Here is a 14,756-nt window from a genome sequence, read left to right on the forward strand (position 1 = left end):
CAATCATGTAGGGATATGTAGTTATTTATGAACGGTTTAGCATAATAAAACATTAGGTACATTTGCAACTAGCACAGGAGATTAAATTAATTGGGATTGTTTCATTTCACATGGTCCCAGTCATAATCTTGCATGTGTGTACAAGATGCACTGTTATTGTAATTTAGTCATTTAAATTTTATGTGTAGGTCCAGCCAAACTTTCACAGTCATCAGCTGGACCAGCACAACTACAACATCATTCCAAGGCTACCACAATCAGAGATGTCAGTTCAAATCCTTTCTATGAAGGGAAGATTTAGAACCTGGATCTCCTGCTTTCTGTCCAAGTCCCCTAACCCTTCAGCTACTGGGGCTAAAATCCTGAAGTCCTATCTCCTTCTCATTCCCCTCCCCATTCCCTAATTTATGTGCATATATGGTCATGTCATTGCCTGGCTATGGCATAGCCTACTGTGCATGATGAGGTAATAGAGATGTAAAAATGCCAAAAATGGTACTTACACCATTTGAAAACTGCTATTTGGATGCTGAAAATGATATGGAATTTGACCCTAAGCTTTCTACTCCTAGCAATAACCTGCAGTGTCGCAGGTACCTTAAATATACAGTTTTGTCTAACTATTTGTAGTATGCCTGTAACCATGGATTTTAGTTATCATTCATTGCATGAGAAGTATTTTGAGTTCATGAAAAGCACTTTTTATATGGCATACATTAAAAAACCCCCAAACAGTAAGCATTCTTACTCTGAACCCATTCAGATTTCTCAATGCAATGTTTATTTTTGTACTTTCCCTTCAAAGGAATATTTTTAAGGGAATGTTTATGGGTCAAGTTAGGCCGGATTCATTTTTCTAAGAAATATCCATTTTACAATGAAGAAGAATTATTTCTCAGAATTTACCCTGGCATGAGTAGGATTTTGCAGGCCCAAGTAGATACAGTCAAATTAGTAACCAGACCTTCGCTTAGTACTTTCCTAAAAAAATGATCTCCTACCTCAGGCAGTTTTCACAGTTAGACTTTGCAATTCTGGCCATTGGGTCTCATGCAGAAATATCTGAAATGGTTGCTAGTTTATTTATAATGTTTTGATATTCTAGCCCAGAAAATCTTTCCATTTTATTATGACTCAGTACTTTTTTTACAATAGAAATACAATTAAACTTCTGTTTCTCATGATATTTTGGCAGAAAACAACTTTATGGCTCAGATTTGGCAATTCAACAGTCTAAGACTAGGGCACTTGTTATGCAGAAAGTTTTTGAATTTGGACACTAGCTCCATTTTCCCAGGCCTATGGAAGTCACCATTTCAGGAGAAGGAATCATCTGAAATTGCAGATTCTACACACTGGTGTTTGTTAGTATTCACCAAAATAACTGTTTCCTGTAAGTGTCACTCAGAATAAGGTAATCCCAGAGAATCTGTTCTACTGTATTCAGCTAAGCTGCTTAGCTGCTGCACAGTCATGTTGTTAAAGAAGAAGTACTGTATTTACCCAAATCCAAGACAACATTTTAATGTAACTCCCCGGTTAATAGATTCCACACATGGAAAATTACTAATGCATTATAATTTTCCATGTATATAATTGAATTATTGGTGGGGTGTCTTAAATTTGTCTTTCCTACCACCACTGTGGTGGAGAAAACAGTGGCTGGATGGGGGAAGGGAGGGGGGCTAGGGAGGGGAAGTATCAGCATGGAAAGCAGCAGTGAGGAGGCAGGCAGCTTGACTCCCGCCCTTTGACTCCCCTTCTTCTGCCATGCCATTTGGTCCCCTTGGTGCCTGCTCCCCCTGGCACCTGCCCCCCCTGCTGCCTGTGCCCCCTGCCTCTTGCCTTTCCCTGGTGTCTGTCCCCTGCAGTTTGCCCCCCATCTCACCCAATGCCTGTCCCTGAGTGCTTGCCCCTCCCTGCCCTGCACTGGCACCTGCCTCCCTGCCACTTGCCTCACTCCCCCACTGACTGCCTCATCCAATTTGGGTGCTTACCCAACTTGGCAGCTCTGTCTTGAGCTTTGCCCCAGCACATGAAGCACATGGTGGTTCTGGACCTAGTCAGGCAGCAGCTCCAGTCTCGGCCTTGGCCCTGGCCTTGGATTGGGGATGAAGCTGGAGCCAGAGCTGGAGCTACACTAGCTCCCTTGTACTTCCCCCTATGCTAAATACTGTACAATCTCCCCAGCCCTCCCCCTCATGAAATGTTCCTTGTGCCCCCACTCCCCTCCACAGCATGCAGTCTCCCTGATCTTGGGTCTCCTGTCATGGCTCCACTGCTCCTGGGGTCTCCATGGAGACCAGCCAGGAGTGCCATGGGCAGGGCATGCAGCTGGCCAGGGGACTGCTCCAGGGCTGTGGCTAGGATCTTGCAGTGGTGACAATGTGGGGCTGGAGCTAAGGCAGAGCCATGATCTGTTCCCTGCATGCCCCTGCTTGTGGAACCTGTGCTCATCACAGAGGCATGTGACCAGCAGATCTCAGCACTGCCCCAGCTCCAACCCCAGCCCCCACAAGATCCCAGGGTCTCCCTGGCCCTGCCCACCCATCTCATTCCATGCCACAGCCCCATCCCAGTTGTCCAGCTATGCACACTGCCTGCACGGGTTCTGCCTCCAGCTGTGGGTGCAAGGCAGATGGACCAGTAGGCCTGGGCAGTGGGGCTGGCTCTGGTAGCACCAGCCAGAAGGAGCTACCACTGGAGGGGCTACTGGAAAATGGAGTTCGCCATGGGCCCAATTTGGCCTATGAGTCAGACTTTGCCTCACCCTGCTCTAATCCTACTGGGCGCATCCACACATGCAAGCATGTGCGCTTGTAGCAGCTCGAATAGAAGTGGTGCAAATTTGAGCTGGGGCTTTTTGCCTCATTGCACATGCTTGGCCATGCACTTTGTTGTGGAGCAAATTGTGCCACTTGGGGCAAAATAACCCTGCCTGGCTCCTCCCGGATCTGAGGGCAGGGGGAGCTAGATCCTGGGGCCAGCACCTGTGTTGTCCCCAGCAGTATAAAAAGCTGCCCTGTCCTGGTCCCAGCAGTACAAAAACCTGCCCTGGCAAGCAGCTCAGGGCTACTCGCTCTCTGGAGCTTCTGGGGCTCAGCCACTTCGTACCTGGAGACACTACCCCTTGTACCAGTTGGACTGCTGCAGCAGCATCCCAAATCCATTTTAAAAAATATCCCCAAATCCATGTTTTTCCACAATTAACACAAAAGACCACTTTACACACACACACACACACACACACACACACACACACACACACACACACACACACACCCCCTAGACAGACAGAGAGAGAGCAACCAGTTGGGCAGTGCTTTATTTGTATTTTTACAATGTTAAAGCAATGTGGAAGCCTAACAGTGTCTCTATCATCATGATAAAATAAATTCTAAATACCTATATGTGTTGATGTGTACTTTTGGTTTTCTTTGCACATGATGGGTATGTGATGGTGGGATGAGGTGTTTGCAGGAAGGGGGTGGGAAGGGGTGTGGGGGAAGGGAAGTGGTTGTGTGTGGATAGGTGTGGGGTGATTGCTGGGGGGACTGTGGGTGTAGGGGCTTGAGGCGGGACAAGAGGCACGTGCGCACTCGTCTGGACGCGCCCACTAAGGGCTATAATTTGTATAATATCTAAGATAATAGTAACTCTTTGTTGATAATTTGATTTTTTTTTAAAGCAGGGTTGTCAAACAGGGGTACATGTACCCCTGAGAGTACTTGAGAAGGCCCTAGGAGGTACGCATGGGCGGGCGGGGACAGAGCACCACCAACACAGCATCCTGCAGTGCTATCCAGATGCCATCCACCTGGCTAGATGCAGGGGGCGGGGGAAGCTTGTATGCGGCGGCTGCTGCTGCTCGACATCCAGCTGCGTGTCACCCGTTCCTGGCCCCCCATACACTCGGCGGCCGGGGGTACACTGCTCTGTGTCCAGCTGCCTGGGGATACAATGATCGAAAAAGTTTGAAAACCCCTGTCTTAAGGATAACATGAAACATGGAGCAATACAAGACTGATCCTGGACTTAAGAAAGGGGCCTCCTGAAGCCCAGTGCACTCCGGGCTACCTCTTTTTCTTGGTATAGCATTGCTCAACTGCCACTTCCCTGTTGGGTTGGGAGCACTCTATTCTTATCTGTTCTCCTTCACATATTCCCAAGAACAACAAAAGCTGAGCTAGACCTACTGGAGTATCATTGGTTCTTACAAACTGATGAGCTAACCCAGTTTTCTCCAAGATACACTGAATAGACATCATCTTCCGAATAGAGACAACTTCTATTCTTGGTGAGGAGGCCTGAAGATTATTAAGCCTGCATTCACCAAGTGGATAATATGGCCCAGAGCCTCATCTGTTATATGGTTCTAAGGACAGTACTAAGGACAGAGTAATGAAGGTTTCTTCCAGTTAAGGATCCAGCTTTAATTCCCTTCATAGCCTCATGTGAAATAAAGACCAGGTAGTGCTAAAAACATGCAATGTTTTGTCATTTGTCTAAACAGAAATTAAGCTTCAACCCCAATGCTTAATGTAAAACTCCTTTTATCTTGGAACATTTACAGGATGTTTCTTTGAGTATATATTTTACAGTGGACGTTGATATGTACATACCACCACCTATAATGAAATCACAAGCAGGTGATAAATATAGCTAATCATGCCCCTTTGAGTTATCTGCACTCTACCCATTAATCTATTTCCTTTGATTTGCTCTAGCATTGCAAACATGTGACAGGAACAGCCGGTAGAAATGTTTGGAGCTTTGAAATTTTGATATTTTTAATTAAAAAAAAGAGTCAGGAATTTTTGTGTCTGTATGAATTCCTGTCACTGTATCCCTCTTTTTGCCCCAGCCAACTCTAATGAACAGTTTCCAATTTATTGCCATTTAAAAGTAACCTGCCTGCCAGAGCAATGTCCATTTCCTCAAATGGAGAGTTCTTCCTCTAAACTCTTCTTCAAGAGTAGGCTGGTTTTGATGGTAGCAATATATTGGGATCAGTAGCACTTTTTTTGGTTTATATCCAGAGGGCTAGAAACAAGAACTTCCTATTTTAAAAAAGAAAATTTCCTCTCCCTTGTGACAGAGTACTTGCAGCCACCCCTGAAAGGTCCCTATGTAAGTTGTTATACTTTTATATGTAGGAAAGCTATGTCAAACACATTCCAAAGGTGTTTTAATAGATTCACATTATTCTCTCACTAAGACAAATATAGTTGTAATCTTGGTATAAGGCACTTGGATTTGCAGGTGGAAGGATACAAAAATAATCCCAACATGTTTAAGAGCTCAAGCATCTTGTAAAATACTTTTTCTGGACAGACACACTTGTGCACAGTATATAATATAATTAAGTGATATGAAGATGATATTGGAAAGCAGTGCACACCATATGGAGGGGACAGTGAGGTGGGACCCAGGAGAGCAGGGCTCTCTTTTTGACTCTGCCACTGAATTGTTCTTTGACTCTGGCTTACTCATTTCACCTCCTTAGAACTGCTTCCCACTTATAAAATGGGGATAATTACATGTACCTTTCTTTATAATTAATGTACCTCAGTTTTTAAGAGTGACATATGAAGTGTTACACTGGCTAGATACTAAAGAGGATGACCTTTGTAGGTCACACACTTACTCACCCATGGTAAGTAATACAGCAATTCCTTAAAATTTATCTGTTCATTTTTCTCTGTCAGTAAAAGTAAGCATTCGCGTATATACACTCTCCTATTGAGAAGGACCTAATAAAGAAAGGTACAATAGTAATAAATGCATTACAGTGTTATTCAATACAAATAGCTTTTTACAGTAGTTTTGTAAAATGAGGTGTTGTTTCAGGCTTTGGTGCAGGAATAAGTATGTCTACTTGATCAGTGAACAACATATAACTAAGCAGCGTAAGTCAAATAAGGTACCTACAAACAGATCAGATACTTTTAATCTACATCATGATACTTGATGGGGTTGATAATACCATAAGGCAATTCTAAATATAACTTGTAAATATAATATAATTCTAAATATATTTTGTGGATGCTAGTTCAGTCATTGAAAAGTTAACTAGTAGCTCATGCAAATACATTGTCCAAGTCAAACCCTCACTAATTCAAGAAGAGACTCTCCTGTTAATTTAATATTGTCTTCTAAACTGATTAGGTTGCTAATTTGATCTATTAATTTTTGGAATTTGTTTTCTGGGCTACACTGGAGTTGAACTCTTGATTATAAACATCTGAGTGGGTACTTCCTAATTCTTTAGTACGTAACAGGCAAACTGGAGATATTAGGATTTTGGGGGGGATTGTTTAAAGAGTACATGGCTGAGGACACAGTGAATCACATATACATGAACAAATCAGTAAGTCTTCAAAAACCCAGCCACACCGTTTATTGTTATAGAAGAGAACTAGTTTTTCTGATCATGACTGTGAGCAGAGTTTGGCTCACAAGTTTGGCTGACAGGACACAGGAAGACGAATCAGATGGAAATCTGAGTAGAAAATGGATTAAGGAGAAAAGTGACACCTCATTTTGTGGGAAATAATTTTACTACAGAATATTACAAGCTATGCCTTAGCAGGGGAAACACTTTGAATCCTTGGGAAATCCAAAAGATAAATCAAGAGATGTCTCATTTTGGGGATCATTTCTATGTATTTTCGGAGGCTTGTTTGTAATTCCTCTTGAAGTATGAAGGCTACTCGCTCCAATCACTTGCCTAAGAAAACCCTTCATGGTTACCTTTGCCACAAAGAAGGACCCTATATTTGAAGTGACAAATTGAAGTGTCTTAAGTGTTTGGAATTAAACTGTTTGAAATTATTAATGGCAGAGTGACAGTGTTGTCACATTTTGGAGGAGATAGGGAGCCATGCGCGTGTCCTTGGGGAAACATCAGTGATTTAAAAAAAGGCTATGTGGTCTGGTCATGCAGATATCATACAAGCTTTTTGAGGAGTACAGCCCTTGCTCTGGGCACTGTTAAAGGATCAAGGAGAAGCCATTAGAAAGAGGTAAACACAGCTCTGAAGAACCTGAGGCCTTGGAAAAGGCAATGCCAGAACTGCTGTTTAGTGCAGAGGAACATGATGACAGTTGGCTAATGGGACTATATGCTAGAGCTGCACTTCCTCAGATTTCATACTGCCTGTCTCAAGAATAATTTGGTAAATGCCTGGGAGCCAGTCCTATAGCCAGATTGGTTCTGCCCTTGGGAATTTAGAGTGAAGGGTAGAGAAACCTGCTGACATCCTCATTTCACCTGCCATCTGTTCCCTCTCTCTCCTTGCACTAAGGGCCAGGAAAAGTTGCAATCCCTGTGATTGGTAGTTAGGGACTGTGCTACATTCTCCCCCCAACACTGAAGTCCTTGGGACACTGAAAGATGGTGAGGCGGATATGGAGCCATGGCTGCAAATTCTGGATTATTGAAAACTAAGATAAAAGCAGAATGCTGGGTTAAAGTATATAATCCAATACAGATCATATGTAAGGGCTGAGGCTCATCACTGTTTGGCCATAATAGATTAATTCACTTAGGTATACATCTATCCCAATTATTGAAGATATCTAATATCCAAAGCCCTTGTTAGGCCCCAGCTCAAGTCTGGGTTCGTGCCCGGTATGCAAAGGCCAATAAAGATACCAGGGTTGAAAGTATAAAAAAGATTTATTGCTAGCAATAAAAGGTGCAAGCGGAATAATCTCACTGAACAAGCACAGCAGATATGCAATACTAAGCCCCTTATATACAAGGGTTTGAATCTTCATAAGCATCCTTGTTTGCTAATTGGTTATAAAGGAGTGATGCAAGGAGTTCTTTACTGAGCATGTCTCTATACCTGTGTTTTAGCTATGTATCTCATTAACATACATATATGTTTCATTAGCATATATCTTCCCCACCTAGGGGTGTGATTTTTAGTATTTTAATGAGCTCTTTGTCCCAGTACTTCTGATTCTGTTTTTGTTTTCAAGCTTCCTCTATCTAAGACTGTCTGCTCCTTATCATTGCAGATGGGCATTCGTGACATAACATTCACTTTTGCTTAGGCTTTGCATAGTAGTTTCTAGGTTGAACCTCACACCCTCATTAGTACAACATGCTGAAGTGCTTGTGCCTGAATGGGTCTGCAGGTTGAACTACTTGAACCAATAAGTGAGATGATACAATCTCAAGGGGCCAGACTAATCTTAGATAATAAAGCACATTAGGAAAAAAAAATCTTGATATCTGCAATGGTGTTGGCAATTTGTGATCTCAAAATACAAATCCTGTTAGCATGTAACACTTCACCAACAAGTGCAGCGGCAACAGCATAATCAAAAATGGTTTTCAAGTTTTACCTAGAAAGTGGGAAATCTGGGTTCGACTTAAAAAAGGCTGATTTTGGCATCAGGAAACTCCATAAGTTAAAGTATGGGAGGGAGATTTACCCTGATTATAGACCACAAAACTTTTGTTAAAACTCTTGGACTGAATTGGGTCAGTTCAGAGTGAACTGGCTGACATAACTAATGGATTAAGGAAATGAGTTTTGATATGGAATGTCTTATTCCAAAGCACTCAAATGCTAAGTAGAAAACAAACAAAAGCTGTTGAGCTTTTTCCCTGTTGCTGTCGGAATTGAAAAATGCACTGCAACCCAGTTTTTCAGAAAATCCTTATTGGTAATACCTTTCATTTTCTGTGAAATAACTTAGAGCAGATTGTAGATTGCTGGATGACCATATGGTGATACCAAAATCCTTGGCATGTCCGATTACTGGCAGAATTACATAACAGCAGCACTCAAAAAGTTAAAACGAAAGCTGTTGTCAGAAGCTACTTTGGGGAAAAATGAACAGAGGGTACACAGTCAGCTAGTAGTACAGTTACAAATGCCACTAAATGCCTGTCATTCCATCATGCCATCCTGGGAAGCCAGAATTCATATCAAATTGGCAAAGAAAAAAAGAGCAAGTATTCATCACAACAGCTGAAGATAATAACTCTAAATAGTACGACCTCTAGCAAAACCACTGACTAAGAAATCTGTTTGCTGTATTTTAACTCTTAATTAGATGACACATTAGAAAACAGTCACCAAGTTCATACCTAGGGAATTTCAGAAGTGTTGTTTTACAGAGGATGTTATACTAGGTCAACTCCCAGAGAAGGAATGGCACTGGATCACTTGTTGCCAATGGTATCGACATATAGAGAAAGCCAGAACCCCCCCCCAAGCAAAACAGTTCTAGCGTGGCCCTGAGAAGTAAAAGGAAAGAGGCAAACCTCCTTAAACACAGAACTGACAGAAATAGTAGACCTGGATGACCTGAGGAAGGACATGGTCTGCTGTTTTTTACCTCTGGGTTCAGGGAAACAAAGACTTTGTATATTTTCTTTGTACATAAACAGGATTGCATCAGCAAATCCACAATACTAAAAGAACCAATCCTGCAAGGCCCCCCAAATTTGACTAACCCCTTAGGCTAAAGAAAGAAGGGAAAATCGTAAGCTCGTATTCCTGTTGAAGAAGGATGGTATAAATAATGGTGCTGCTGGAAGATATCAAAGAAGTCAAAAAGGAATTAAGACAAGACTCAAAACAAGAGCTTTACAAAGGAATTACAGCACCATCTGGAGGTTTCCTAGGAAAGAATAAGATGTCATCACTAGAAAGAAAATCCTTGCTAAGGCAGCAGTTTCAAAGTGTCTTGCTGGATTTGGAATCTCAGAAACAAAATCTTCAGCCTGGGCCTTGGTGAAATGGATTACTGACAACTTGATTATAATGGATTTTTCAGGAAATAGGGACATGCCATTTAATCCCTCGAGGATAATTTTTTCCAGTTCCCATTTATTGCTCCTAATTCCTTATAGCTACTACTACTAGGAGACTGTTTTATAACCTTATTGCTCTGATGGTTAAAAACCATCTTTTAATTTTTAGCCTAAATATATTCATGGCCAGTTTATACCCACATTTACACTTGTGCCACCATTATCCTTTAGCTTAATTAGCTCTTTTCTGTGCTTGATGCTTTTTCTCCTCTCCTTGGGGTATTTATAGAGGCCAATCCTTTCCCTTCTTAGCTTTCATTTTGCCAGGATAAATGAACCAAGCTCATCTAACTTCCTTTGTAACACAGGCTGTACATTCTTTTGACTGTCCTTTTTTTTGCATGTCTTGTAGTTTGAACTCAGCTTCCTTGAACCTGAGTGATCAGAACTATACACAGTGGGCATCTATATGAGACATGTTCATGCACAATGGCCTAATTTAATGTGCATTATGGGTGCATGCCTAAAGGTGCACACCCTTAATGAACATTACAAATAGTGAAATTAGGCTAATCCTGCCTAAATTTGACACCTGCAAATTTAGGCACAATTAGTTAAAGTGCCTTAACGCATGTGTAGATACAACCTGGCACTAACTTTAGTGCCAGTTCTGCCCAGCCACTAAGGGCACATGGCAGGGCTGCAGAGACGTGGCAGTAACTTTAGTGCCAGGTGCATTAACTTTAGTGCCAAGTCCCTGCACGTGTAGACACCTGCCAAAATTTGCTTAATGCACATTAAATTTAGTTATACTTAAATGCATGTGTAGATGCACCTAGTATAGTTCAGATGAAATCTCATTAGTGCCTTACAAAATGACATAAATACTTCCCCCTCTCTACTGGTTTTTCAGTGTTCTTCACTTATGTGCATACAAAATAAGTGCAAACTTTACTTAACTACCAGTCCCAATCTGACTATTACTCTGTAACAAGCTCCATTGTCTACATATTGGCTCATAAACGCACAAACCATTTAAGTGCATAGCATCTTTCAATCCCAGTGTCTAGTTTGTAACTGTGTTTTATTCAACTATGCCAGAAGCATTAAGGGGAAGCAATTGTCAGAGAGCTGCTATTAGGAAGCTTGAAAATGACATAAATCAATCAGCTTCACAGCTGCCATCTCCCCTCATCTTGTAGTCTTATAGCAGTATAAACAGTGAGTATCAGACAATGAGGAGAGCTAGTTAGGTTCTGAGGCTGCTAATTTCACAGCACCAACAGTACAAGGTACTTACTAAACATTTATTGTTTACATTATGTTCAGATAAGTGCAAACTCAGGGTAAGCTAATCACATTTTTCCTTAATGAGGCTATGTACTTAAATGATGTACACTGTAATTCTCCTGATACTTCCTAGCACTACATTTGTTTTTTTCATATCACTTTGGTGGCTCCTAGTCATCCTGTGTCTAGTCACCTAAGTCTTTCTCTTTCTCAGTTGTTTATCCTTGATGTGCTGATAGCACATAACAGAAATTCTTGTTATTAGTCTTAAGTGCATGACCTTGCACTTTGCACTATTGAATTGCAACCCATTTCTATTATTTCAGTCCTTGAGGGCATCTAATTCTTCCTAAATAACATTCTGATCCTCCTCCATATTGGCTATACCTCCCAAGTTTGTGTCACTGCAAATTTCATCAGTGTACTCCTACTGTTTTTGCCGCTGTTATTAATGAAAACATTAAACAAGATTCATCCTAAGACCTATCTTTGAGGTTCTCTACTAGTAAACTCCCTCCAGCTCTGCACGTCTTTTCAGCACAACCTGTTATTTCTTCCCTTAGCCAGTTCCCTAGTTGCTTAACAGTTTTTGCATTAATCCTCATCTTTTCCAGCTTCACTGATAATTTCCCTCATGACATCCTATCAGATCATTACTGAAGTTCAGACAGATTAGATATACTATATTTCATTAGTCGAGAGAAAGAGTTTTCTTATTGTAGGCATCTGTGCGTCTCTTTAGTCAGACGTCTACTTCTCTCGGCATGTCTTCCTACACCCTCACTCTTGTGAGTGGACAGTTTGATTCGAATGCCAAAATGTTACGGTGACATATGCTCTCACCTGCCATGTCTTGATGTCAAATATTTGATTTTTTTGAGAGGGAGGAAGGGCTTTTATTTTCCTTGGACCATCACTCAGCATGATCAAGTGGCTCACTTGGGACTCCACCTCCCCTACAACCTGTCCTAGCACCAACCAGCTGTTAATGTCATGAGGAGGTAGGTAGGACCCATGGTGTGTCCAAGGGGTCTTTACCAAGGTTAAGCCAAATGAGTTCAAAACTAAAGTCTTGATATTGAAAAGAAAGTCCCAAGGCTACAGGTTACTTTTAAGCATCCAACGTTCTGTCTTCAGACTCAAGAAAAGAAAAAAAAAAGAAAATATGAGGGGAGGGATGAGATTTGTTTCTTAGCTTCCCTGTTCACTCACAGCTATACGTTGTCTGTCTCTGTCTCTCCACAGGTCTGTGGTTGCTTGGAGTAACCCAACGCTCTGGACTCTCCAGCTGCTGTTTCTCCAGTAAGTAGGCAGGCTCCTTCAAGCCTCTAGGTGTGGGAAGCAACTCTGGCTCCCACCATTCACCCTTCTGAGGGTAGTTTTGCCAGGTCTCTTGTTCCCTCTGCTCCTGGCTTCTACTTCTGGTCCCTCCTTCTTCCACCACCTTAGCTTTTTTTATACAAGCATATGTGTACCTTCTAGCCAATTGGAGCTGGCAGGCACTAACAAAATGTGCTGGGAGTGGGGCAGGGCATTTTTGTTGCAGCACTAGTGTTGGATGCACTGGCTCGTCCTGTTGCCAGGGACTCCCTGGCACTTCTGGCTTCTTGTTCTTCGCAGCAGCTGATCTATCACTGCAACACTTATCAAATAACTCTATCAGGTAAGTCTGGAACAACCTACCTTTGTTAAAGCCATGCTTCATTATCCTATTGTCTATTTAGCTCCATGTCTTTAATTAGTTTTCGTTCTTGTAGTTTGGTTTAAAGCCTTGTATGTTATTGAGGACTGACTGGCAGGCCTATCCTACCCCCAATTTCATAGATTAATTAAAAATTCTTTTTACAATACTTATACTTTTTTTTTTTTTAGTGCCAGTTCTTTATCATTATGGGAGGAAGACAATCTGTTCCCCTAACCTCAGTGACTTTTAGTTTTGCTTCTACCTGGTAATTTCCATTTCCAGAAAAAATGGAGGCCTTGGCCGAACAGGAATTTGCTGATTGAAATGGGATGCATCAAGGACAAGAGGAAATGAAAACCTCCTTGAGAAAGAATTCAAGTGTTAAAGATCATGGTGAGAGTCAGCTGCCTGGATTAGAAATCAGGCCAGCCAGAGAATTTGGGTAAAGCAGGACATTCCACAATTTTATAATCCATCTGTAAACCAAGGAGGTCCAAAAGACAGAAATTGGTTGTCCAAGCTCAGGCACATGGTCTTTGAGAGCCAAACTCCCTGGAAAGCTTATTTGGAAGATACAGGGGTGTAGGTTGTAGCTGTGTTGGTCTAAGGACATAGGTAGACAAGGTTCTTTGTGTGAATCTGATATCTTTTATTAGACCAACTTAAATAGTTGGAAAACAAGTATTAAGCAAACTTTCGGGTTCAAAAACCCTTCGTCAGGCTAAGGAAGTTTCTGCAGTTGGTGTGCACAATAATTGTTTTCCAACTATTTAAGTGGAAATAAAGCATTACAGACAGACAGACAGACTTAGGCTTTTATAATATTAAAATTTTAAAGTAGTGCCAGTGTCTCAATCATTACAATAAAATACATTCTACATCCCTATATATTTTGGCATTTGATTTTGGGGTTTTTTTATCATGGAAAATCAGAGCTCCTCCTGCCTCCTTTGCTCACCCAGATGAGGGTTCAGTGGTGGCTGTCCCCCCCACTGCTGCTTTGTGGCACTGCCCATGCTGTTGCCCCTCACTCCCAAGTCATAGCCCCTCTAACCCTGCCAGTGCCCCTCACTCCTGGCTCACAGTCCCCCACCCCAACCATTCTGGTGCCCCTCACTCTGACCCACAGCTCCCTGCCCCCCCCAACCCTGTCAGTGCCCCTCCCTCCCAACCTGAAGGCCCTTGCCTCCCTGCCAGTGCCCCTCACTCCTGGCCCACAGCCCCCTGGCCCTGCTGCTGCCCCTCACTCCCAACACCCAGCTCTTCACCTCCCTGTCCTTGCCAGTTCCCCTCACTCTCAACCTGCAGCCCTCCATCCCCATCAGTGCCCCTCACTTCTGACCCACAGTTCCCTGGCTCTGCTGGTGCCCCTCATTCCTAACCTACTGCCCTCCCACACCCCCAGCCCTGCAGTCGCCCATCCCTGCTGGTGTCCCTCACTCCCAACCTACAGTCCCTTGCCTACCCTGGCTCTGCTGATTCCCCTCCCATGCAACCTGCAGCCCCCTCCCCCCACCAGTGCCCCTCACTCCTGACCCACAGCCCTCTGGCCCTGCTGGTGCCCCTCACTCCTAACCCACAGCTCTTCACCTCCCAGCCCTGCTGGTTCCCCTCACTTCCAACTTGCAGCTCCCTGCCCCCACCAGTTCCCTTCACTCCCAACCTGCAGCTCTCCATCTCCATCAGTGCCCTCACTCCCAACCCACAGCTCCCTGGCCCTGCCCCTCACTCCTAACCTACAGCCCCCCCCTCACCCTCAGTCCTGCAGCTGCCCATCCCTGCTGGTGTTCCCCACTCCCAAACTACTGTCCCCTACCTGCCCTGGCTCTGGTGGTGCCCCTCACTCCTGACCTGGCATCCCCTGCACCCCCAGCACCAGCTGCCCTCAGCCCCCTCAGTGTGTGTGGCATGGGGGTATGTGGGGCAGGAGGTGTATGGGCATAAGTGATGCCGTTGGCAATGTGTTGGGGAGGTATGGGGGGTACACGCCTTCCCAGATTTCTG

General features: G+C 43.3%; 1 protein-coding gene across 1 annotated transcript in view; it reads left to right on the top strand.

Moving 5' to 3' along the window:
- Positions 1-492: 492 nt before the first annotated feature.
- Positions 493-14,756, top strand: part of CD28 (CD28 molecule) — a 33,037-nt gene continuing 18,773 nt past the window's right edge. Inside the window, exon 1 of the mRNA XM_019491998.2 lies at positions 493-593. Coding sequence (XP_019347543.2) covers positions 493-593 — 101 coding nt within the window. The remainder of the gene's footprint in view (positions 594-14,756) is intronic.

The sequence above is a fragment of the Alligator mississippiensis genome, chromosome 4, assembly GCF_030867095.1.
Source record: "Alligator mississippiensis isolate rAllMis1 chromosome 4, rAllMis1, whole genome shotgun sequence".
In the NCBI taxonomy this organism is placed as follows: domain Eukaryota; kingdom Metazoa; phylum Chordata; order Crocodylia; family Alligatoridae; genus Alligator; species Alligator mississippiensis.